Raw genomic sequence first — 26,584 nt, forward strand, 5'->3', positions numbered from 1 at the left:
TACATGTCTACTTATTATTACTGCGGTTTACCCCGTCCGACCTCCCTGTGATTTACCCTGTGGTGCTCCGCCTCCCTCGACATAATGCAAGATGTGAGGGACGCATGAAAAGATTAGGCACTTCGTTGTGCTCCTCCTGCATCTCCTGCTGGGATGTTCATGAGTGACCCTTTTCCTAGAAATTGTAATCAAGCTTATTTACTGGACACGTCCGTGAAACATCGACTGACACCATATTTTCAGTCAATTTTCCCGACAACGTTCTCTCATGAAATATCCCATCTGCTCACAGCAGTTAAAGCATGATAAAACGTAATGCTTGGGTTAAGGGACTCTCAGGGTTTGGTTAATGTGAGGAAAAGATTGTGGTCTCGGTTTTACACTGAAAACGTCAACATGAGTCAATTGATGCCCTTCGCTAACATTAATCAGTGTTTATGTTGCGTGATCCTGACCACAAACAGGACTCAGTAAGTAATCTGAGGTCCTCTGTATCAAAGGCTGCATGATCATTTGTCTTTACCTAACGCAGTCTACAAATATCCACCCGCTCTCTTCCGTAAGTTAGAGATACATATTTTCAGAACTTCTTCTTCGTCTGCTTGCTTTCCCGGTCTCAATATAACTAGCAGGTTGTAGCATACAGCTCGGGATGCCCACATACGCCAAAAATACAATAATTTTGTCATTTCTGATACTACATCAGTGCATTGGATGTGGGAGAAGCTCAACGCTGATTGGCTGTCAAGACATTGTGCCACGCAAATCTTTCGCTTGAGTCCAAATATTTAAACTTGAGCGGGTGAAGCGAATTTGGTGTCGCTCCCGTTTATTTGCATTATTCAGTCATATATCCTGCCTACTCCATGTTAGTTGATGGGACCAAACTTAAAAGACCATCATACTCGTCAAATATATTTTTCTCAAAGATGGATTCTGTCATTGTAGGTAGTTCTTATCACACTGATGTAAGTCCATGTGTGAATAACCTGGGAGATTTTGGGTGAAACTGATGGACTCTGGTATCAAAACATGGTATTTCAGTCAGTAGACGACACATCGCAGGTGAACATAGTACTCATAATACTGTGTAGATACTTTAACTTTACACCGTAACACCAAACATGCCTAACTAGCTGTGCTTTTCTCAACCTGATATCCTACAGTTCGTCCTATTGGACACATGTATTACTTAGTATTGGCTTCAAGGTCTCCTACTATACTGAAGCTGTAGTGTCGTCCCTCAGTTGTCACTTTGGATTAAAGCACCTGTCAAATTAGTCAGCGTATATATGGAAATGTATACAAGCTCGATAATCTCTTTGTCAGGGTTTAGGGGTTTGATATTCCCTGTGGGATGTTTGGCTGTGCAGGTGCTTAAGGGTGTTAAGGCACCCACTTTACATTTTATACTTTCATCAGTGTCACAGAGGGTTTATTTTAAACATTTTGCTGCTTCAACATTTGATATTCTGAATGAGTAAAAGTTGCCCTCCCCAGAGCAATTCACCTGAAAACATATATTAGTTTTTTTGGGGGCAGGAAAGCCGTAGGCAAAGAACGGGTGAGAACAAAGAGAAGAATATTATGTGTCCTGAATTTAATTTAAATCGTGTTTTAATGTGAAAAGGTGGATCTGCCCTTTTATAGCACATTAGTTCAACTTTACCTCCTCTTAGCTTCCTCCTGATGTCGAGACCGCTGCTTCAAGTGGCTTTTTGACTCTCGCTTTTTTTCACCCTCAGCCCTAAGTGCATCCGTGCATGTGTCTGCTGTTGTGAAGGTCGTTCTTTGTTGCATATCCACAATGATCCATCCATCTATTTATTCTCACGTCTCGCCCCCATCCTCCCTATCTGTGTTGTTGTCTCGTCCCGCTAGACAAGTGTCAGTTAGCTGGAAAGGTCAAGAGATGTGTTAATGCAACAAAACGACTGCTTATGGACGCAACCAGGCTCAGAGACAGGCCCTCGGTGAACATCGGGAATCAGACTGACAGGAACAAAAGTGTTTTTGTCTGTGTATATGTGTGAGTGTTGGAAAGCTGAGAAGACGAGAGTGTCAGCCTATTCTCGACCGGAAAGGCAGCAGAACGGTCCCTAACTGTCCACGCGTGCGACGCACACACTCTCACAGACTGAGAATGTCAGTGTCCGTTCCCTCAGAGGTACAGTACGTGATGTGCAGCGGTCGGTTGTCTACCGGACCTGTCAAGGTTTCAGCACATTTACTGAGTGACTGACCAGCTCTCTTAGTGAACTGACTGTCAGAGGGACTGACACGCTGGTTAACTACCTGAGTGCAGCTGACAATCTGAGTATTGATTTGCTCAGTGTCATTTTTCTGCTTTCTCAAGACCACTGGGGTTATTAACTCTAACAATGAACAGGTACTTTGGATTAAATCCAGACGCTCGCATTTTGATTGATATTGAGATTTCACGCAGCAAGTTGAACCCACACCCACCAGATGTCTGCACCAGCATGAACAAAAACTAAATGAAACTTCTTTTTGGGGCGTCATTATAACTCTGGTCTCCTTTGAAATTAAACTTTTTTTATATATGTTATACAACCAAACAAACAGAATAAATTCAGCAGATATTAAACCAAAGTTACAGAGACACAAAACATGTTTTTGCCTCGAAAAAATGATCAGTAATTTGATCAAAGAAAATCTACCAAGTAATTTGAACTGCATTCTAGAATTTGCCATTGATGTGAATGTTGTGATGATTGCTCTTGTCCTATTATGAGCAAATTGAATTAGTATGCTAATTTCACTGATTATACTTTTCATTTTTAATATACACTCTGTACTTCTGTAGCAATAGATTACCTACTTATTATTACTAAGAACGGGTTCTGCAGAATTTCCCAGTCTCACTGTCCCATGGTGTTTGCTTGAATATGTATTATATAGAAAATATTACATATAGACAATATTCATACATATTCAAAATATCTGAGCAATAATAACATTTTGTCTCGATGAAAGTGTAGTGGTTCTGTGCAGAATCACTTATAAAACAGAAATCCAGTGAGTTTCATGTAGAGTCGTGTATTTCTGCCTCTCTAAGGTAGTAAGTCACAAAGTTTTAGTGATGATCCACAAAACCTGCTTCTTCTGAAGATGTTTCATGAATCACCTGTGATGAGCTGAATGAAACCCCCCCCAGTGATAGCGTATTAGTGTTGTGAATGCACATCACTAAGATAACCCCCCCCACACGTTTGATTCACACAGGTTTTGCAAACAAACGTATAATCATGCTGAACATGTCAGGCCCCTGATGGCTTAAGACCATAATTCAAAGGCAAATTTTACATTTCATCCCATTATGATATCTCACCACAGTACGTGCACACATGTAGAATTTCTAACCCTATGCATGTACATGCATTATTTATAACTCAGTGGTATTTAATGACTTCAGATTATTCCTGCTGTGCTTAACTTCACTTAACAGTCCCTGTGGCACTTCTTCATCTGTAAATGCATCTTTAGTGCAGGTTAGAGTTAGGTTGAGGTTAGAACACAGCACTCGAGGTAGGGGCTTGGTTAAGGTTAGGCACCAGCATTTAAAATAACATGAAAACGAAAAGGAGTATTAAAATCCAACACAAAATTAAGAAGTAAAATAAATAATTGTAAAAAATGTAAATTAAAATATCCAGTTGACAAAAGGAACTGGTCCCCGAGCCACTGGCAGGGTTAGATTAGGGTTAGAACACAACACAACACTCTGAATGAGCATTACGAGGGGTAATGTTAGGGTTAGGCATTTAGTTGTGATGTTTAAGATTACAGCAAGGGGGTATAGGGTATGTATTCAGCACTGATTGTCATCATTATAATAGAAACACAAGAATATATGCTATGCACACTATATGCGTGTGTGTGTGTGTGTTTATGTTTGGAGGCATAGCACACATGTAGGTTTGCATAATTTTTAAGTGCTGTCTCTCCCTGCACGCTGTATGTGTGAAGTATCGCTGAACAGAGATAGCAGGAGAGAAACAAAACACTTCAAGGGTCCAAGCCACAAGTTTAAATATCATCTACCAATACACTTGTGTAAGGTAGCTATTCCTTCCTGCATGTGAAAGAGAGCAGAGATGCCTGAAGACTTACAGAAGTAAGCCTGCCTGCATTTAGCACAAATACTAGCTAGATGGGAAATTTTAGAAGAGTTGGTGACATAAAGTGAAAGAGACCAAATGTCCCATATATGAAAACAACAAAAACACAAATAATGTGCACCTAGTCATTCATTTGTAATGTGTTTCTCTCTGATGAGGTTCCTCTCAGTTCACTTAGGTTTGCAAAAACAAATGTATTCTCATTTGCCAAACATATCTCGAACACAGGTAAATTGATTCTAAAGAGATGTTATGGCAACTGGACTGCATTCGTGATTTTTATTTATTGAGGCAGTAATTGTTCAAACATTTGCTCCTTTTTCAATTAAGAAAGGACACAAAATAAATTAAATGATAATACATTTTAATTATGAAGTTACTCACTCATTTAAAGTTTAGTATTTAAAAGCACATTTAAGCTGAAAGTTTGTATACAGGCCAACACATTCCACACACACACGCACACACACAATGACACAGAATGATAATGCACCTCTCTGTAAAGGCCCAACAGTTCCCTTATGAAACCACATTAAATGTCACTAGATCTGGATTCTTTTGGTGGTTCTGCACCAAATTGCACACACTCATAAATATCAGTCCACTTAACTCCCATGGTTGTTTTCATCAAGAGCCATGAATCATTATTTTAGAAGAAACACAAATGTAGAAGAAATGGCCTTGATCTGTGCCAAAACTAAATTATTTTCCACACTCTTCCATCAAGTTTCATGGTTATCTGTCCATTAGTTTTCTGTGAAATCCTGCATGTAACAGACAGACAAACAAACAGACAAAAACAATCTCCTTGGTGAAGGTTATTATTAATAATATAAATTGTTCTGTAACCCTGACCTACACAGGCTTTTCTATATGATTACAGATTTGTCTCTCAAGGGTAGATTCATCAGTTGTGGCTATTCCAATATCCAATACACATCTCACATTTAAATTTCATAAGCCCTCTTAACCAGGTGATATCAGACTGCTGGAGGGCTCCTATATCCAAAGAAGCAAACATACCATATGCCCATTTAGGTTCAGATTTTAATTCACAATCAAATGGTGCAATGGGTGAACTCACTGATTAGACCATCTTCATTCCGTGAGGAGGCAAAAATCAGTGAAGCTTCTCTTCTATTCTCAAGCACCATTGTCCAAAAGCGGGTCCCAGGAATCTTCTGTTACGTTCTCATGAGCTCACTTGTCCTGCAAGTCCAGAGTTTTGTAATGATCTCTTCTGGCAGTAGGTGCTGTGTAAGCTGCATGTTCAGGAGTGCAGGAAAAACACTTCAAGTAACTTTCTCCTGCTGTCAGACATTTTTTTTGTAAAATATAGTGAAGAATATACAAAATGTTCAGGCTTTCCAAACAATAAAATAAACATGTTTTAAGTATTGTGTCATGAATTTACAGACGGTGTTTATTTGTAGTCAACTAGATGTCAAGTAGACAAAAGAAAAGTACATAAATTAACATCAGACATAAATAATCATTTGGACTTTGTCATTTGTGTAGCATCTCAACGTAATGACCATGAGCTCACCAGTGTTTAGTTATTTCAGGTATAAAAAGATGATAATATTTGAATATATAATGATTAACATAGGTTAATTATTGAAGCTCAAATTACAGAGTAGACTCACAATACAATCTCTATTAGTACTTGATTAAATGTTTGAATCGTGTAATTTTTTCACAATAAAAGGTGAATTTGATAGAAATGGTTGTTTGTCAGTAGAACACAAACAAATGAAAGAATACTTTGTTTCCGCGAGATACTTTTTTTTAGATTGCATCACTGTAGATAATGTTGTACAGTCCAATACAGGCTTGTTACAGGTCACACACACAGATGTCAAGACCCTCATAACAGTACACGTGCAGCCCATTCTTTACTTTCTTATAGGCCTGTCCATCAGAACTGTAAAACATGAGCATTACTGTAAAGCGAGGCTCTTTCCGAGCAAAGTGTCATCTATTATTCCCTCTGATATTACCTTGTGGAGCTCCTCCAAGTGCAGTTAAATGATTGAATGACAGTAACGGCACCCAAGGTGATTTTCTGGAGGTGAAAACTGTTCCGAACTGGAATGAAATATACCCACGGTTGTCGTCAATCGCCCATTCTACAATAATTAGTGGCGAAGCTAAAGAGACGTCAGGTCGGATCATTGGTTCTGTAGGTTTTAGAGGTTTTTTCTTGTTCACTGATTATCACAGCGTTTTACATGCAGTGTTGCAAATTAATTAAGTTTTAAGTTCCCCTCAGCTGACGTTGTGATTGAGGTACACTGAACATTTCCGTCTGCCATACCTCTACCGTTTTCATGTGTTTGAATGCACCTTCAAACACATCACATCAAGTCTCTATGAATGAGCTCTGAATACACAAATCTGGTTTTTTTTGACCACATGCATCGAAAAGAAAAGCCAGCAACCCTGCTTGCCAGCAATATTTAATTTGCCCTTGTGGCTGTTTTCGAGGAAGCCAATTCAAATATAGTTGCTATACAGGTAGACAGAGATAATAATGATTTTAATAGGCTGACTTTATTTTATAATTTCATCATAACATCAGCTTAGAACAACACTGTCAATTAAAAGAAGTGAGTCGAAAGGGCAGGAACGAAGAGAACAGTGTTTGTGAAGGTCTGTGAGACGAGATGAGTGATGTGTGGGAATACATTCATGCAGCAGAATATAACATAATACCAACCGTACGTGCTTGGAAAGGAACTACTTTTCACTGAGGGAGCAGAGTGGATGGGCACACAGACTATAAGGTGGAGATCCGGCAGCCGTTGGTGCAGAGCAGTGATATCAGTGCAGCGTGGCCTGCATGCTGCAACAAGCTGTCCCCTCTCTGTTAGATGACAGACTCGGAGAGAGTAAAGACACAGAGGGAGAGATGGAGAGAGGGGTCTGTGGGCTGAAAAGAACTGGGAAAGGGATTGAAGGAAAGATGGAGAGGGGAGAGGACAGAAGGACGGCTCGGTGTGCAAGCTGTTTGGAGACTCCGCCGACACACATGTTGCTCACCAACAGGGGAGAAAGAGAGGGGAGGGGTGGGGGGGGGACGCTGGAGGAGGGAGCGGTAGACGAGAGCAGCGAAAAACTGCTCAGCAGCTTGTCTGCGTTTGTGCCCGGCTACTGTCTCTTTACTGCAGTGGCAGACGTGAGTGCTTGGCAAAGACAACAGAGCAAGTGTGACACAGCGGCAGCGGCTGGAAGCGACACACCAGTGTTTGGCAGATGAAACAAGGTTAGCATGGGGAAAAGAGATAGTTTAGAAATAGACGGATGAAAAACAATATTCTAGTTTTCTTAGCTGTCGGTGAAGAGCAAGATAAACTGCAAGGAGATGTGAGGATTCTACCCAAACAATTCAATATTGCACTGCATTAGCCAGCCCAAAACCAAATCTCTCCCTTCACTGGTGGAGCTCATGATGTGGGGCAGTTAATACCGAAATAACCCAGGTCATGGGGAGCTGCTCTTTGTTTACCAGGAATAATTTAAGGCACTGTAGGGTAGAATTTTTCTCTTCATATTTTCTCTGATGGTTTTAGTTTTTGCCACTGCATATTGATTTTGTCTCAGCTTCTAATCGCTTTCAGAACACTATGCACCGTTTCCAGCTCTGTTCCTTAAAAATGTCACCCGGCATCGATTTGTGTTTGTGATCGCCGACTATTCATGTATGTGACAACCGCAACCAAAAGCCACAGATTGTTGCACAGGGTGCTTTTATGTGTTTGCCACCGAGAGTGGGAAATTCACGAGGCCCCAAAAAACCCCTCAGTGACTGTGCGAAGCCATTTAAACCAGACAATACCTACAGGCTGTTTGATTGTGTGTCTGTTGTGATGTGTGTGGTGTGTGCATTTTAGAAACGGTGGGTGAGTTCTGCAGAGAGTTGTAGCAGTAAATGACTCCTTTGGCCCCCTCACAGCACTCATTCAAAATCCAATTACTTTTAAATATGTGTGGTTACACATCCCTTAAAGTGCCCGAGTATGAGCTACTGAACTGTTCCCACCCACTGGAGGCAGCTAAGATCTGACCACACCTCCAAACACAATTTACGTAGACTGACAATAGAAACAGGCATTACACAAAGGGATGAAGGCATCTTGCTGCTGCTGGTCACTAAATATACAGGGTTAGGGCCCTATATCAAGTTTGTTAATTCTATTATTTATTTGTGAGTCGATTTATATTTTTCAGCATAGTAGATTATCAAATAAGCTGCGATATTTTCTTGATGGAAAGTTGATTGTAATTTAATACAAAAATGATGTTTTAATCCACTTTCAGCTTAATCTGTGGGTTTGGTGAAATGCAAACAAGATAATACTGCTCACTAAACCAGTAGGTGCACTTAATTTCAGTGAGTCCTCGATTAGAAGTCAGGCTGAATTAACTTGGATGAAGATCAAATCAGCACTTTGCCAATGTGAAACTACTACGGAGTTACTTGATGTACAAAATTGTAGGTTTAGGTTTAAAAATGTAAGAAAAAAAACAGCAACTGCAGCAACACAAATCTGACCTTTACCCACATGCACGTATTCACACAACTAGATATCTATCCAATGATAAGGTGAAGTGTGCAGTTATTGTATGTGTTAGATCCTGCCAAAGCACACATATACATGTACTTTAACCATAGCAGGTACTATATGTACAGTGGCCCTGAGAGCTCAACGCACTGCAACTTGAGAAAACACATGCAAGTAGACAAAACACAAGCAAAGTAAGAAAACCTCTTCATCAATTTGACAACACAAAACAACACATTACGCACAACACAACACATTACAGAAACGCGCTGCAATTACAGAAAACAACAACGAAAGTGTTTCCAGGGGACAACTAAAAGTGATGGACACGTCCGTTTTTTAAATTGTGTTTATTTCGTTGTATTTCGTATTTTTGAATTGGAAGGCTAATAGTAAGCTCGGTTAACATTAGACAGCTGCAGTAATATCTGAATCATGCGATCACATTTTCCAATATCATACGGACACCGACTTTAACAACTCCAAACTGCGGCAGCAACAACAACCGGACGTGTCCATCACTTTTATGTGTCCCCTGGAGACACTTCCGTTGTCGTTTTCTGTAATTGCAGCGCGTTTAGTTGTGCGTGTTGTGTTGTGTTGTCAAATTGATGAAGATGTTTTCTTACTTTGCTTGTGTTTTGTCTACTTGCATGTGTTTTCTTAAGTTGCATTGCGTTGATCTCTCAGGGCCACCGTAGGTATGCGATGAAGGTACTGTGCGTTCATTGACGCCTCATAAATGTGGGATATATCTGTATATCTGCGTATATATCAAGACGTACACGGGAGTACAACATGCACCACACCTCTGTACATGTACATTAACACACCACACTTGGAGTATTCACTTTGCAATTGGGGCACATATCACTTTATTTTTTTTGTCACCAAAACAAATATTGTCCCATAAACTATTAAAAACAAGTGGGTTATATCCACAGAATACAGATAGTGGTGCAAACCATTGCTCCCATTCTGAGTACCCTGAAGAAAAAAAACAACATGGGGAAAAAAAGTCAACGAAAACAAATGACTGGAGGAAACATCAAGCTGTGATGAGAAAACATAATGCCCTGCTGTGAGATATACCAAATCTCACTTATCACCTCTGCAAAATGACAACAGCTGCTAGTGAGAGTGATACGAATAAACCAACACTTATTCATATCATTTTGTTTGCTTGAATCTGTTTGTTCCTACAGATGCAGCATCGATTCCCCCTCAGAGCTACATTAAGGCTACGAATTTACCAACGCTCCATGTTGTATTGTTTTTCAGTTTATTGCCATCACATTAGACATGATGATTTTAATGGCATCGATAAACAAACACAAATGATAGTAAACATTTTAATGCCCACGTTTCCTGATGGCTTCACAGATTTTAATATTCGCGGAACTCAAGCTTTGGGAGAACTTTTTTTTGTTTTACTGATCAATTCCTCAAACTAACAATGAGTGAATGGCATTTTCTTTTTAATATGGTGCTGTAAAAATGTAATTAAAATTTTCAAATCCTTTTAAAGCACTCAGTGAGATAGTGGTTGGAGACATACACTGTGTATAAAGGGAGACAATCTTACCGCTACCTTCTTTTGGACAAAAATGAAGCTAATCCAGGATACGGCTGCTGCCATTTTGTGTTTTTGACGTAATTTATGATCATTGTGTGGAGCCGCGAAGTTGAAGTCCCATCGATCGCTCACAACTTCCTGGACAAATGAGCACTACATCTGTGTGATAAGAACTTAAAATGACAGGAACCATCTTTGAGAATTGTTGTTATCTTATCGCATGTTCCATCGACTTACATGGAGGAAACACGGTTTATGACCTACACTGCAGCCATATAGCCACCAGGGGGCAATCAAGATGACTGAGGGACTTTCATGACGTCCATCTTTGTATCCAGTCGATGGTTGATGCATTTTAATATAGAAACTAGCAACAGAAGACAAGTAGTTAGGCAGCTAAGTTAGCTTGACAGCTTGAAAACAAATTTCTGCTCACTGGTTCGCAGCCACAAGATGAAAATAGATCTAAACTCAATTTTTCTATACATAATCCTAGTGGAACAAAACAGATAGACACCAAGCAGTTTATCTGTCTGTGATGCCTTGGTTTAGCTTCAGCACTAATATGTCTGTGTCTGTAAATCGGGAAAGGTAGTGGTAAAATGTAGATGTAAATGTAGAGACTTACAGAAATAGTAGGAACAATGCACTCTCCTGAAAGTGGTAGATGCTTAGAGTGAAAATCATTGTGGGATGCTAATGGCAGTGTTTTGAAGCCCGAGTCTACAAAGTAACGATCTAGACACAGTGGGTCATTCACTTAACATGCACACACACGCCCACACCCACATATGCACATTTATTTCATGCTGTTGGGGGGAAATGAGCCCTTATCTGGAGCTGTGGAGATAAGCAGAGGCAATGGGCCACTCTAGCAGCCTCTGACTCGCGCGCGCGCGCACACACACACACACACACACACGGAAAGCTGCCTCCACACTCCTGTTAAATGAAAGTCACAACATTATAAATATAGAGTGGAAGTATTGATATTCAGATAATGTAGCAGAGCCAGTTTTGCTGTAATACTGGTTCTTTTATTTTGTTCTGACTTTCTCTCCTCTGTCTCTTTCTCATTCATTCTCTGTCCTTGAAAATGATTGAAGTAAACTATCTACCATTTGTAAATTAGTCTGAAAAGTTTAAACTATATTGATAGCAGTGGTTCCCAAATTATCCGTGAGGCAAGTCCAGGTGTGCTGTGATAGCATTAGAGAAATGTACAATATTATTATTGCAATACTACTATAGTACTACAGGGTTCCACAGTGCCACCATTTAAGTCTGTCAAGTGTGAAATTTCCCTTGGTCGCACCAGTGCGCCGAACATTTAGCTGGTGTTTCTCTGTATTTGATCGAGTGCGAGGCGATGTAGCCTATGTAGAACAGTGGAAACAGAAAGTGTGAAAACAGTTTCTACTATACGGACCCTTGCTGTAAAACGATTAGTGCTGCTGCTTCAGGATCAGAGCAGAGGCAGCAGTTGGTTTGTACCATGTCAGAGTCTGAGTGTCCTCCCTCCACACTCCCGCTCACTTTACACTTTAACGTTCAACACCAACACTAATGAAGGGTTTAACTTAATTTTTTTGAGAATGCAAGTTAGAGGTTACCTTGTTCGGTTTACAGCTTTCGTTCTCTGAGATGCAATCAAACCCAGCCCTCGTAAAGAAATACTAATGCATATGGGAACTGTCAAGAAAAGCTATAATAGGTATATTACTGGGGTGCCAAAAAGAGCACTGAGAGATTTTGACCCTAACCCCTGGTCATCACGATATGAGAGAATGAAAATCATTGGAGGGGTGACATGTCCTATCTGTTTACCCTCATGCTGAATCTCTGTATTGTAATAAAGTCATTTCATACGAACCTCCTCATGACATCACTGCAGTGTTTCCAATTGATTACTTAGACTGTGGCAGTGCACCGTTGTGTAATTTGTCCCATCACATAATGACACACAGCTTTAAATATCTCTAATTCGCTGATTTGTCCGGCTGTCAAAGTCTCTAACTCTCTCACAGTCCGACTGACCATTTGCAGGACTGGATAAAAACCTGCCTGCATCTTTGGCCTGTTAAAACATCCATAGCGTCTTTAGCATCCTCAGCTGTCAGGCTGGCAGAATTCGGCATGAACTTGGCAGATACCACTTTCTGTTGCGGGTTCACACGACAAGTGCACAGTTCTCGTTATAGGCGACCAGACCTCATATTAACACCAACCCTCCTCTGTGAGAGCCTTTGCAGTGACTGGAAGTGACTCATTTGGTCACTGAATCACATCATTCAAATTACACAATATGCAATTAATGGTGAGAGAAGAAGAGATTAGATGTGTCTTTAATGTATAATGTGCATGTGGTCTGTAAATCAGTGTGGATGGAGTGAAGTCACATGACCAGTCTGGTCCTGATTGATCGGCCCCTCCGGGAGTAGTGTATTGCTCCGTGATGTTGATTGGTGTGTCTCTCCTCATCGTATTGGCTGATGGTTAAACACTGTGGGATGTGCAACACAAGCCACCGTCTTTTAAGGGTACAGCAAAATGTTAATTGCTAAATCTTTACATTATTCATTGTCTCGTTTCACAGTCTTTCTTTAGCACATCAGAGAAACACATGTGTTTTTCTTATCGGCTGATAAATGGTCCAACTGGCATTAGAGACCAACATATAGTAGTCTCCTGGGAATTACTGGTGTGTGTTGTGTGTGTGTGTGTGTGTGTGTGTGTGTGTGTGTGTGTGTGTGTGTGTGTGTGTGTGTGTGTGTGTGTGTGTGTTGTTGCTCATTAAAAATTGTTACTAAAGTGTATTTACGTTGCATTATCTGCTGCACTTTTTTAGTCAGTCTACAACAACATAGCCATTTATATCTGAATGTTTTTTGGAGTTACTGTACGTGCACTGTTTTCTGGGTTTCCTGGAGGCGTGCTCAGCTCAGGTGTGAAAGGGAAGTGGAAGTCCCTCTGTGCCATTGGCCTCTTATGGTGGCATGTGGCTTCACAGATGATGTTTTACAGATTATACACGGCCATGTTTCTACAAGCACTTAGAGTACTACTGCGCTGTAAATTTATCTTTTACAAGTCTCTCATCATCTCTGCTCACCACGTACCAGTATCTTGTTTGTCTGCCATATGCTCCCCATCTCCCGCCTCTCTTCCCCCGCTCTCCCAGTGCCTCTCTCTCTTGGTTAAGTTATCTCTTGCCCTCTTGTGTGTGTCCTCTCTGTCTCCTGTTTTTGATCCATTTGCATCTTTTTGACTTTCACATGCAGCTCCTCACCCGTTCCTGTTAACACGCTGCACATATACACTAAGATAGCAGGGAAGAGTTACAGGCAACATATGTGCGCATAGCGTAAGACTCACACATTCACACTCTTTGATCAAGGGCTGTGTTGACATTGGGATTGTAGCAAGAAGAATTACACAGCGCTAGTTTTTTGTACCATTAAAAAAAGTAAGTTGGCTCATCCACAGAGAAACTGAAAATTACAAATGCCTCTGTTTTCTGCATACAAAATGGAGAAAGAACAAAAATAAGGGGATACAGATTTTTGATGTGTGTGGGACAGACGCGTCAGACTCGTACTCTAGCTCCACATCTCCCCCTCCAGGCTGCAAACAAGGATAACATGTAGTGCAGTCTGCTGCACCTGGCTGTGTGAGTTACATAAATGCAGCCACACAGGCAGCTTATCAGTGAATTCCACTATTTGAAGTCACAGTGATTTTGTAATGATAATTAGAATAATTCTGTATCGCAGTGACGCGAAAGTGAAACTCCCTGTACATCCCCGCCCGTGTTTTTGACTGGATCCGGCTCATGAGACCTTAGTGCAGGTTGAAGGGGGAGGTATGTTGAGAATTATGTGTAAGTCGGTGATCTTTTTGTAATTATAGGCCTTATTAAGTTCTAATGTTTGACGTCCCAGGAGATGCAACAAACGTAAGAGGACAGTCAGAGAGATAATTAAACTGTCCATACATTCCTGCAAGAACTTGAGAAGAGGTGTAATCTGGCAAAGTAAATAAATGGCTGAGATGGCCTGTAAAGGAAAATAATACCCCGATATACCTTTATAAAGGCCCTGCACAATCTACTTATCTAATGGGGATGTCAGATATGGCTGATCAAAGTTCAGCAGATCTAAACTTAACCAAAGTTAAATTTCTATGGATATATGGAAAGGGATGAAAGCAAGTATAGTTTTACTCTCTAACAGTTTCCCACTGCAGCACAATGACCACACTATGGTATATAAGTTAGCTATAATTCTAGTGAGGTAGCCTGTCTTCTATTCTGCCAACAAAATATCAAACAGGATTTCTACTGTTAACTAAATGGCAGGGCGTAAAAAAGGACCTACATCTTTACTGTGAGTATTGATCTCCATTTGGAATTGATCAGAATTGACTGAACTGCTCATTTGACAGTAACTTAAATCCTTAGAAATATGGATCAGCACACGTTTCACCTCTGCTGCATGCTCCTCTGCTTCTCCGGTGTGTTTGTGTTTTCCTCTCTGCGCAAGGCACGCTGTGCAAATTTTGGATTGCAGACAGCTAAATCACTTTTTTGCCCCTTACTTTTTCCCTCTCTACAGGGAATCCAGGGTAGTTTGATCTTTGAAGCTAAAAACAATATTTTATTGAAAGCAGAAGGCAGCACATAGATGAAGAAAATATGGCTAGGGACTCAAATAATGTGGTCCCAGGGAAAAGTTTATGATGCAATTTGATAGACATAGAAGGCTGGGTCAGAATCCTAAAACACCTTTGAATAATCATTTTCTTCTCTAACAGTGCACAAGGAATAAGCCTTAGTGTATTCAGAAACATAAAATGTCCAAATCTGTCAATACAGAAGGGGGAAATAATAGAAAGTTGTTGATATATTTGTTCTTTGCAGTTCTCAGGTTACTTTTCTTTAATCCTCTGAGCGTCTTGTAACATCTCTTTTCTTCTCTTTTTTTTTCAAAAGCAAACTTGCATTTCTTTTCTGACTTTGTTCCATAAGCAAGTGTGTTTTTGTTGTTTTCACTGCTCCAACCTGTCCACTGTCAAATGTCTTCTCAAAACTCAACTTACGCTTTTATGTTTTTAGTGCGACTTTCCATTAAATTCTATGTAAAGTGTCTTTGAGTTTCTTCAAAGGTGCTACACAAATAAAATGTTGTTATTCTTGTGATTTCTTTCTGATCCCACACACATGCTTGCACCGGGTGTCCAACCTGTGAATCTAACGCTCATGTCTGTGTGTGTCTCGCAGCTGGCAATGTGGGACCCAGTTCACGGCTTGAACGGCACGCTGACCGACAGGAAATTGGAAAATAACATGAGAGGAGTGGTGCTACGCGTTGTCACCGTTTTGGTGAGTACAGCCGACCTGCTTGTTCTTACATGTGCTCGCCTTATTCAATTATTTGATATGATTGTCCTTTTATCGTGAAATCTGCTCCGTTGTGAATCCAGCCTGTTGTCTGGTTTACTGCTAGTCATTCAACTCCGTCTTCCTGGAGCAGTTTGAGAGCCTGCATGGGGCAAACAAACATTTATGAGAGAAAGTGTTGAGGGGAGACCTCAAACACAATGAAAATGTAACAAGGTGAGCTTACTAATGGACTGAGCCATCATCATTTCATTAGCTCCCATTTTGACAGTTGACAGCTGGATGATAGAGGCCGTTGGAGTCTTGATGAGAGTGAGACTCCAGCTCTGTCTGTCTCGCCTGCAGCATCGATTTGAGTACATCCCATGAGTGCTTTAAAGATTCACCGCTGTAAATTCTTCATATCCCTTCTTTGAAGTGAGAAGCAGAGAAGAAAGAGCTAATGCCAGACATCTTTCAGGCTATCCCTTTGTCTCTCTCTCTAAATTTTTCTCCAGTCTTTGATTTGTATCACCCTTAAAGGAAAGAAGAATATGAACTGTGTTTTTGAATAGCACCTTTTTCCCATCGCGGGTGTAGACTGGCCCCTATAGGTGTACTGTTAATGCATATTTATGTTCCATGTTGTGTTGCTTCTCGGGCTTTACCTCTGGTTGTGTAAGTGTGTGTGTGTGTCTGTTACCCTAGATGACTGATGCCTCATGAGGGCCTAAAGACAGAAATAGATAGAAATTGTGTGAAATGTCCAGGGTGCCGCCTGAATGTACTGTTTTCTTTTTATGGGAGAATGTTTAGAGGGCACATCCTCTCTCTGCGTGTGTGTGTGCGTGTGTGCGTGTGGGTGGGTGCGTGCGTGCGTGCGTGTGTGTGTGTACATGATATGAAGGGTTCTAAAGGGACCTTTTGAACAGATTGTTGTGCGTTGCCCTGGGTGTTCTCTCCTCTAATATAACCGTTTTCTGTCTGTAAGGTGCATGGTTTCATTTATTGCCATGCAGAGTGACTAATGCCCTGAAACACACTGAATCAAACAGTAAAGCATTTGTTAGGACACACACACCAACACACATGCACAAACATTAAACTGCAAGTGGACATGTTCCCTTCATTCTCACCGCCAAACTGTTGAATAGTTATTGATTAGTTAATTGATGATGAGATCATACCACAATTAGGGCTAAAGACTCTAAATCAGTGCCATTGATTAGCAAGGAGTGTATTGATTATTAAATGGATGTTACCAGCAAATGGCTACATCATTCTAATTATGTGTTTATGGTCCTATACAGGGCTCAGCAGTGTAACAGTTCACAGACATAACTCAATTGATATTTTGCACTGGGAATTAAATTAGTAGGTTTAAACGGCTACGTGATAACAATGTGTTCTTCACAGGAACTCGATTTTCGGGATGTAAAAAGCTGGAAAATCAGACAGCGTATAACTCCCTACCCACTAGCTTGCATATGTTCCTGATTTAGTATGTTTTATCTCAGCAGCTGGGTTTTCATCTTTTCCTAATATTCTGTGCTACTTAATTTTTTCGAGCTTGCACCCCCACATTTCCCTGGTTCTAGTCCATTTATGAGCAGCACGCTGTGAGTTCAGCTACGGCGGCCTAAATATGCAGCCACAGGCAGAAGATGTCCCTTTTTTATCTTGAGTTCATATTTTTGGAGCTAATGAAAGAGCAATCATAGTGTTTTCCCCAAATGAACCTAAAGTTGTATTTTTGGATGACGAAGAGGTGCACAGTAACCACAAGCAACATTTCAGACAAGATGTGATGATTGATTATGATTTATGATTATTGTCAATGATTTAATGTTCCATTCAATTTGCGCATTTAATATTTTCTAATTAACTTGTCGTGAAATGTAGCAAAATTGTTTTTCTGTCCGATAACTGTGAAGGTAAACTGAACCTATTTACATCACATTGCTCATTTTCATCTGCTCTGGTGGAAAGAACAGCACAGTGCTTGAAACTGACCATTTTGTGACTGTTTATGTAAAACCTGAGAGAAAAAGTCAAATCCTTTCAGCACCTCTCGGATATCTGTTAACTGCAACATCCAGAACATCCTCAAGTTAGCCTGAACACTCTAACCCTATTGATTTTCCTTTCTAAATTTGTAAGTATAATAACAATAAGGCAGTGAAAAGGCGAAACGCTAAATGAGCCACCAATAAAGAAAAGTGTGGATTAAAACAAAACGGCAAACAGCACAACACTTTGTAAGGTTTTTCTACAAAATATGCACCAAGAATCCCTCCAAATTAAATGGTCATGTGGGTCACTTGTTTCTAGCCTTGGATACAACCCACACAAATCTACGCGCGCTGGTGTAAAGGGCATGATTCCCACTTAATGCACTGGCAGTGAATCTTGGCATGGATGTGAACTGTGAACAGTTGCTTTTCTCCAGTATGAATGTAATTCCTCAAGTTACTTAGCAGTCTGCTGACTCGGTCCGTCTTAAATCCCTGTTGTCCTTGATGCCAGTATTGCACCGCAGTGCTCAATGACTACTAATAGACTCAACCATGGCTAGACTCCAACTTTAAGAAAGTGTAGGTCAAGGTGAGCGAACAAAAATACCAGATGGGTGTGGGAAAACACAGAAGGTTCACCTGACACAAGTGTAATTGTTTGATGCCTTTGTTACATTTAAAAACAGAGATCACAGAGTAAGGAAAAAAAAGAAACTGTTCATGGCTCATAGTGTCTTGACCCCGAAGCTACAGGGACTCTGTAATAAAAGCTATTTTACCTGTATATATGGGAAACAGCAGAGACTTACCATAGTGTGTTCCAGTTTCTACAAATAATTGACAAAGATCTGCGGTACAGCATCACAAGTCACAGATTTTCTTCTTGAGTCCCCGATCAGTGCTGCATGTCTATTGTTATGTCATACATATTCTCCATCTTTATTGAAACCGAGACCAAGGGAAAATGCATTTTCATAATGATATGAAATCTAATCTCCTGCAGAGACTGCTAGAGCTTTTCAAAATGCATATTTCACCAATTTCTCAGGCAAATCCGTAGAGGATTTTTGAAAATGCTGCACCATGCTGCAAAATCACCACATGACTTTGTCATTTCCAGCATTCCCTCAGAGGGCTCTTCAGATGTTATTAGTCTTTGTGGGAAATTGATGTTTCTTCCCCAAGTCATGTCTCCAAAAACGCAGGAGCAGCGCTGAGACCCCATGAGGTACTTCCAGTAAGAGGAAACTGGGGGATACAGTTGTACCAAAGGAAAGGGGGAAGGAGGAGTGATTAGAGATTGGAGAAGTATCAGAAAGAGGAAATGAAGGGAATGATTGCCTAATATGTTGGCATGAATGACAAGTGGGAAGTATTGTAGGATGGATGGATGGATGGTGAAAGAGCGAGGCGTCCTGGACTTGTGTTTTGGTTAAATGGTGTATTATCACAGCCGTTGTCTTTCAGGAGGAAAGAAGGGAAAACAAAATAACAACAGAGGAAGAAAAGAGACTGATCACAAAGCATTACAAAGCCAGACTACATTTCATAGGGTTATTTTTCGTTACAAGGTTTTAGTCTGGAAACCATCGACTGAGTATTGATTAAGCCCGGCAGCTCAAAGTCCGGCCAACCAGTGAGCTATGGGAAGTGTTTAGATAGCATGAAAATCAAAAGCTGAAGAACCCCTCCAACCATTTTTATAAAATAGAAGTTGTGTCCGAATTCATGCATACATTTTTTTTTTTACTTCAGATTTATTCAAAACAATAGTATGGTTTTCATCAATATGTTGCAGTGCCTAAGCCAATTAAAGCGAAGATTATGTTTCTAAAACTGTTTATGAAACCTTGATGTTGTCCACCAGCACCAATTTAGTTCCAAAAATTTAATTTATCTTTGCAATGCATAATTTACCCCGGAAATTTGCTTTAGATGTGAGCATTCACCTGAGATGTATATTTAGAAGTGTCTTTGTTCCCTTGTACAACATGTTCTCTCCGTCATATTTTCGTTTTGTTAATAAAGGTTTAAAGAACCCGCAGAGGGAAGCAATCAGTGGCACTTGGGGGGGCATTCAGTATGTATGGATGTGTTTGTTAGTGGGTACTCCTGCCTTGATTGATGGATGCTTGTGGTGAGAGAGGGGACTTGGCATGCATCTCCACTCACTGTCTAATAGGTTATTGAACGAAAGCAGCTAGCAAGGATTAGGAACCACCAAGTAAATGCGTGGCATACCCCGCATATGTGTGTACGTGTTTGTATTTGTGTACTTAATGTGCAGCCAGTATCCAGTCAATAACACACAGGCCCTCGTAAATCTGCAAAGACATATTGGCCTAAAACATATCGCTGATCAATAGGGATTTATTAAAGAAGAGAAAAAGAGGGGTGAGGGAGAAAGGGGGAGAAATGGGAGGTGCGTGGTGGGGAGAACTGAATGAAACGCTCGAGCCAAGTACAGTAAATAAAAGTAAACAGCCTAAAATGTCAGTGTTGTTCGATGTGATGTATCTTCAACAGGAAGCTGTGTTTAGTTGCCATGGTGATGGCAATGAATCTCCTTAAATTTCATTGTGCAATTATTGATTTTCAGCATTTTAGATATTTTAATAATGTTGTATAGGTTATGTTTAAAACTAATTATTGAACATGGTTCTCTCCGTGAATAAGAAAAAAAGCTGAGTATGGAACTCTGATATCCGAGCAAAGACTAAAGTGGGGGGTACATCTTCTTTTGCTCCTGGAATTCCAAGTAGACAAAAAAAAAGGTGCTTCGGTAGCATTTCATTTAATGAATTTTATAAGTACATTAGTTGCTTTTGTTTTGGTACCACAACACAGGGCAGAATTAATTCTTGTTAGAAAAACAGCACTGTTTTTAACCATATTACCATACTGGTAAATAAAAATAGTCCACTGATGGTATTTACTTTGCTGCAGCTTCCAGTTTCTTAATGTGCAAATTCCGGCTCGACTATCTCTGTATAACTTTTGACCTCTAGAGACACTGTAGAGCCTTTTTAATCATCAATCAACCAGTGAATGAGGAGAACCATTCATACCACCAGAGAAGAGAATGTGAGCCACTGGGGTGAGATTTCACCCTGACTGTGACATGTCTCATGTCAAAGGTGTCAGAAATCACATTTGCACACAACTATAAGGAGGGTCATGCATAGAGTTGTGGGCTGTTTGAAAGATTAAAGGTAGCAGTGTGTCTCATTCACCTCGGGTCTAGTAACATTCAAATGTTTGTGGTAGTGTAGGAAAATTATTTTACTGTCCAGGCAGTAAAATCCTTAGCTTTGGTTTTTGGTTTTTCTACTTCTAGTGTTTATCTGATCGTTGTTAAGTCACTTCAAAATGACCTTTTTGAATGTGCAATGTAGGCTATCGAGAACACCCTCCCAACCTTTGGCATGAGTGTGTGTGGTGGTTTAAGGGCCACTTGAGTAATTGGGTGATTTAATGCTTGAATGACTGCTGTATTGATTGGCTGCTTGACAGACTCACTGACACACTGATTGATCTTTCGCCTTCTAGGAGGAGCCGTTCGTAATGGTGTCTGAGAATGTTCTGGGGAAACCCAAGAAGTACCAGGGCTTCTCCATCGACGTCCTGGACGCGCTGTCCAACTACCTGGGCTTCAAGTACGAGATCTACGTCGCCCCGGACCACAAGTATGGCAGCATGCAGCCGGACGGCCAGTGGAACGGACTGATGGGGGAATTAGTCTTCAAGGTAAGAAGAAATTAAAAAGCCAGTACACACACACACACATATTCTTACTCTGCAATATCAATAAAATTGAATAATGGGGAACAATTACAGGGAATGGATTAATGAGAATTTAACTTTCTGATAAACTTGCAAAGGAGTGTTTGCTGCCTTTTCATGCACTTGTAGGCTGCTATACAAATATATTGGTGCATGCTTGCAAGAAGGTGCATGCCAGGCATCACTTATGCTGAGTAGGTTAGAGTTCCATAGGTTGTGTTTGTACAGTTCAATCATAACATCCCAGCAAGAAATGATGTCACCTCAGCAGCAGTTATTTCAATTATGCTGCCACAGCGCTGAGTTTGACTTCTTGAAATTGGAGAGAGCACTTTAAATACTTCACTAGCTACTTAGGCAGGTTTCCTAAAGTGAACTAGAGAGGGTCCTGACGTCAAAGATTCAGAGCTGTGATATTGAATATTAGGGGAAAACATCAGTAAAAATATGGATAATTTCAAGCATATCCGTGTGTTTGATGCGTCACAACTGGCAGGCACTGGAACTGTGCCAGAGAAAATGAAAAAAAAAATTGGATTTGAGATTTCTCAAGAGAGAGTGAAGCAATAAATGTGGATTTCACAAAGATGGAGAGGCCTCTGGTTTGTGGGCAATACATTGGCACAGGTGGATAATAACTGCTTCAACTATAACAACACAACCACATGCAGGTTAGCTGAGGTGGTTTCACCTTTGTCGTCCATTAGCACAAACTATATTTACTTCACTGCTGGGTAACAAACTTGCAGCACAAACATTGGCGCTGCCAGGTTTGTTCCCCGTGTCCATCTGTCTACTCCAACATGCCATATTAGTTTCCAATGACAGTTTTGCCATTGGCAGACACTACAGAATATTTGAGATTATTTTGACAAATTACTAAATATGTTTGATATTTGTGTCCGTATGTTCATATTTTACACCACAGCAGCAAGGAAAGAAAGAAAAGAAAGAAAGTCTCTTTCAATCGCTTTGGTCAGAGTAATAACTCAGATTTCTTTTGGGATTATGACTCCATAAAATGTTGAAGAACTCTCAGCACGTGCAAGACTTTTGTTCTCATACTCATCCGTCATCCTGTGGAAAAGAGTCAGAATCAAGTTTATTTCAAAGAAGGTTTCCACATACAGGGAATTTGCTTTGGTGTTCTTGTGCATAACAATGAACATATAGAAATGTAGCCAGGAGGTGGAAATGTGACGGGAAAGATAAAGAATATTAAAGAGCAAGTCCTGTGAGTAAAGAACAGAGCACCTTTGGCTACAGAAACAAAACCTGGGTATACACATCAAAAGAAACATGTAAATATACAAAGCAGCTTAAGGTTTCTCCAACATGTTCTGTTTCTTTGAGTGTCGTCTTGTGGGTGACCTGCCAGCAGTAAGCCCTGAGTTCACCTTACTGCCTCACAGGACTTTCTTTCATCCTCAAAATAACTTATGGATTGTAACAAATGGCTGCGACAAGGCCACTAAAAAAATTACAGGAGTAACAACAGTTGGCCATTTTTTATTTAATACCAGAACCGAGAAGAGAAGGGATTTTAGAAACCATTTTAGGTAGAAACAGCATTTTCAGAGTTCACTGAGCATATTTGTAATTTATAATCCTCACGACAATCACTGTAGTTATATTCTTTGGAATTCTATGCTTCACATAAATGTGCCTGAAAAAGGGACTAAATCTCTTGCAAATCACCACAATGAAAAACAATCAAATATTTTACTATAGTTAATTACAAATGATTTTGTCAGAACACATAACACATATATTGACTTCTATGGAATTGCCAAGTGTCATGACATTGAAAAAGGAAAAATTGGATACATGACTGTGTTTTTGCAAGTGCATGCCGATATTTTCACTTTGCTGCTGCACACTTCATTTCGTGTTTTTTCTCCATAGGTCAGGGATGTGTTTTTTATTATCTGCAATGTTTTTTCAAAAGCTTTCTATGCTATTTACTTTATTATTTTTTTCTTATTTATTCATTTCACTGTGTGTCAAGTTCGAACATGTTTTTAAGACGAGGCTCTCCTTCCCTTGACCTTGTATAGTTGTGTGTGTTTGTATCCCCCCCACTGCACGCTCACAAAATGATAGAAATATGCTTTGAGCACAATGCATATTAATGTGTACACAGACAAGCGCGGGCTGTTAATAAACTGAACATGCAAATAATTTTGTTTTCCCCATCAGTCAGCAACAACGTTTATCTTTCCAAAAACCCAATTACCAGATAATTATTATCCAAAGTGCTCTCTGGAAGTTTCTGTGTTAACGGACCACAACAGTCAGCATGGCAATTAATCTCTATTCACATACACGCACTTGCATGCATATTGTTGTGTTGTCTCAACCAGCAGGCATCTCGCATGGTTTCTCCCAATATTCTTTTTATGCAGAGTAAGTGACAATTTCTGCCCATTTTAATATTTTTTCTTTTCTTACTCAACCTGAAATTTAGCTGATTTTTCTCACCAGCAGTTGATTGAAATGTTGATGTTGTGCACAATTGTACGTGTGAAGATGTGAATGCAGTGTGTGATGAGTTAACATGCAAGTGTGTGCCGGGCTAAACATTTGCAAAATCAGCAAGACGATCTCATTATTGCACCAGTTCAGAATAAGTCTTGCTCCAGTATAAATTTCACACAGGCTCACTCACACCATTTTAAACCCTTATGGTACAATATGGCAACAGCTGCTGGCCAAGCACCAGGACAAAAAATATTTCAATCAGGCATCATGGCAAAAAAAAAATCACTGACAGCTTTTTCTTTTTTTTAAGCTGTGTTTATACGTAGATAATTAAAGAAGTAATTTCTTGTCTCTTAAAATCCCAAGAATTCCAAGCGAATGCAGATCAATGGCATAATAAATGAATGATTCAGAGGTCATGCATCATCGGCAGTCCTCATTGTGCTTACAAGACAGTGCTTGCATACCTATGTACAGTGCAGAGGCAGAACAGAGCGTGAGGCACATAATGAGAGTATCCAGACATGAGCTTGTGTCAAGTCATGGTCAGGGTGAAGGAAACACACACAGAGCTGTTGTTGCTGACAGGTGGCTGTAAGTATTAGACAAGCCAGACAAGTAGTTCACTACTTAACATTTTGCAATGATAAAAAGATTTTTATTTGAGCATGATTAGAACTGAAAACATGTCACTTAACTGGTAGAAATGCAAGGACAATCACTCAATCACGAGCTATTGCTCGAGTGGCTTGAGTTTGGGTGCCCACAAGCAGCATTGTCAAGACCACTTTCTGAAACAGAAAATGTAACCCAGGCAAGTGAATGAGCAAAATGCTAAGAAGCTGAACTTTCTTCAGAAGGAGAATTTGTGAAGGAGCCTTGTTGCCGCTCCGGAGCCGCTATAACCAGACAAAGTGAAATTGTCCAAACACTTTTGGTTTATCCTGAACAGCAGTTGCAGTGCAGACAAGATATTGAAAGCAACACTGAAGGACACTGCAAGAATTCCATTCAATTCAATTTCATTTGTATCGCACCAAATCATAATTATCTCAAGGCACCGTACATAGTAACGGTAAGACCTTAAAAATTGTAGAGAAACCCAACAGTTCCCAAAATGAGCAAGTAATGTCCAATTTTTCACTCTAAATCAACAGACGCATCAAACACCACCCAAGATATTTTGTACACAGGGTTACTGCCGAGTTTTCTGCCTTTGTAAGCCATACACAGCACTACCAGAGATGAGGAAAAAGAGGCATTTGTTTGGGGCCGAGATGCTGCCATGACTATTGTTCATCAACCTTATATCATATGCATGACCTAAACCTTTCACGGCAAATTGAATGTTCGATGGTTAGCCGAGGCAGAGGTTGAAGTAGCCACCTGCTGTATCTCTGGCCACTAAAGTCCTCATTTTTTGGCTGTTTCCTCACCCACACATTTCCACAGTGTTGATACTTGATCCTCCTCTCCTCTGCCCCTCGCAGCGAGCCGATGTGGGACTCTCTGCCCTCACCATCACGCCTGAGCGAGAGAGCGTTGTGGACTTCACCACACGCTACATGGATTATTCTGTGGGTGTTCTGCTGCGCAAGGCCGAACGCACCGTGGACATGTTCGCCTGCCTGGCACCCTTCGACCTGTCACTGTGGGCGTGCATCGCGGGCACCGTGCTCCTCATTGGCATCCTGGTGTACCTGCTCAACTGGCTCAACCCACCCCGGCTACCCATGGGATCTGTGTCTTCGACTACGCTGTACAACTCCATGTGGTTTGTGTACGGCTCCTTCGTACAACAAGGTAAGGACGAAACGGGATAGAGGGAGGGGAACGCAGAAAGGGTAGAACAAAAGAGGAATGTCTGATGAGTGAATGTGGTGGTGTGTTGAATACTGAAAATATCCCAGGAAAAACTCACAAATATAACCAAAATTCAAGTTAAAGAAAAGACTAAGAAAAAAGCTAGGATCTGCCTCTTTGTCCAGATCTGTGCCAATATTTTATGTATTTCTTCTTGGCCCATGTCGCATCCTTCCATCGTGTTTAGTGGAAATCATAAACCAATGGACAGGGGCGAAAACATTATCTCCTCAGCTGAGGTTATTTACAACAGTAAATACATTTGGAACCAAACAAAATGTTCCCCAGAGTGGGACAGTTTTTATGCATTTAACTGACACTGTGATCTATCCCAATCCTAAGCTATCCAATATGTTGTTAAAGGCTCGGTCTATGGAAAACTTTGTATAGGATCCAAGATGTGAACGTCAGTATTTGGTGTCCTACAACAACTATCACATTGGTACAGGCCAGGAAGGTAGATCTTTGTGGACCAGAAGCCTATCAGGCCAAACTAGGGGAGTATAATCGTAATTTTTAGGAGACATTGTTCCATGTTTGCTCGTAACATGACTTCCCATGTGACCAACTAAATCTGGCTTGCTTACTGATTGGTTGATGCAGGTAAGTTGTAAATTTTCCGTGGTCTTCTAATGAAGCAAGTCAAGCTTTCTAATTGTCTTGTTTCCTGAATTATTTGTGTATTCATCTAGTTTATGGTTCTTACCCCAGCTGGCAAATAGAAGGTGCACAGGAGTGTTGTTGTTTGCTATTTTGCCAAAGGGATTTGGGCTTTTTACAAC

General features: G+C 40.4%; 1 protein-coding gene across 2 annotated transcripts in view; it reads left to right on the forward strand.

Annotated features, from left to right (window-relative positions):
- grid2 (glutamate receptor, ionotropic, delta 2) overlaps window positions 1-26,584 on the forward strand; it is a 441,472-nt gene that overhangs the window by 327,558 nt on the left and 87,330 nt on the right. For both annotated transcript variants that reach the window (XM_035167013.2, XM_035167012.2), the window contains exons 9-11: window positions 15,562-15,663; window positions 21,225-21,422; window positions 25,430-25,742. In XM_035167013.2, coding sequence (XP_035022904.1) covers window positions 15,562-15,663; window positions 21,225-21,422; window positions 25,430-25,742 — 613 coding nt within the window. The remainder of the gene's footprint in view (window positions 1-15,561; window positions 15,664-21,224; window positions 21,423-25,429; window positions 25,743-26,584) is intronic.

Source organism: Hippoglossus stenolepis, chromosome 9 (assembly GCF_022539355.2).
Source record: "Hippoglossus stenolepis isolate QCI-W04-F060 chromosome 9, HSTE1.2, whole genome shotgun sequence".
In the NCBI taxonomy this organism is placed as follows: domain Eukaryota; kingdom Metazoa; phylum Chordata; class Actinopteri; order Pleuronectiformes; family Pleuronectidae; genus Hippoglossus; species Hippoglossus stenolepis.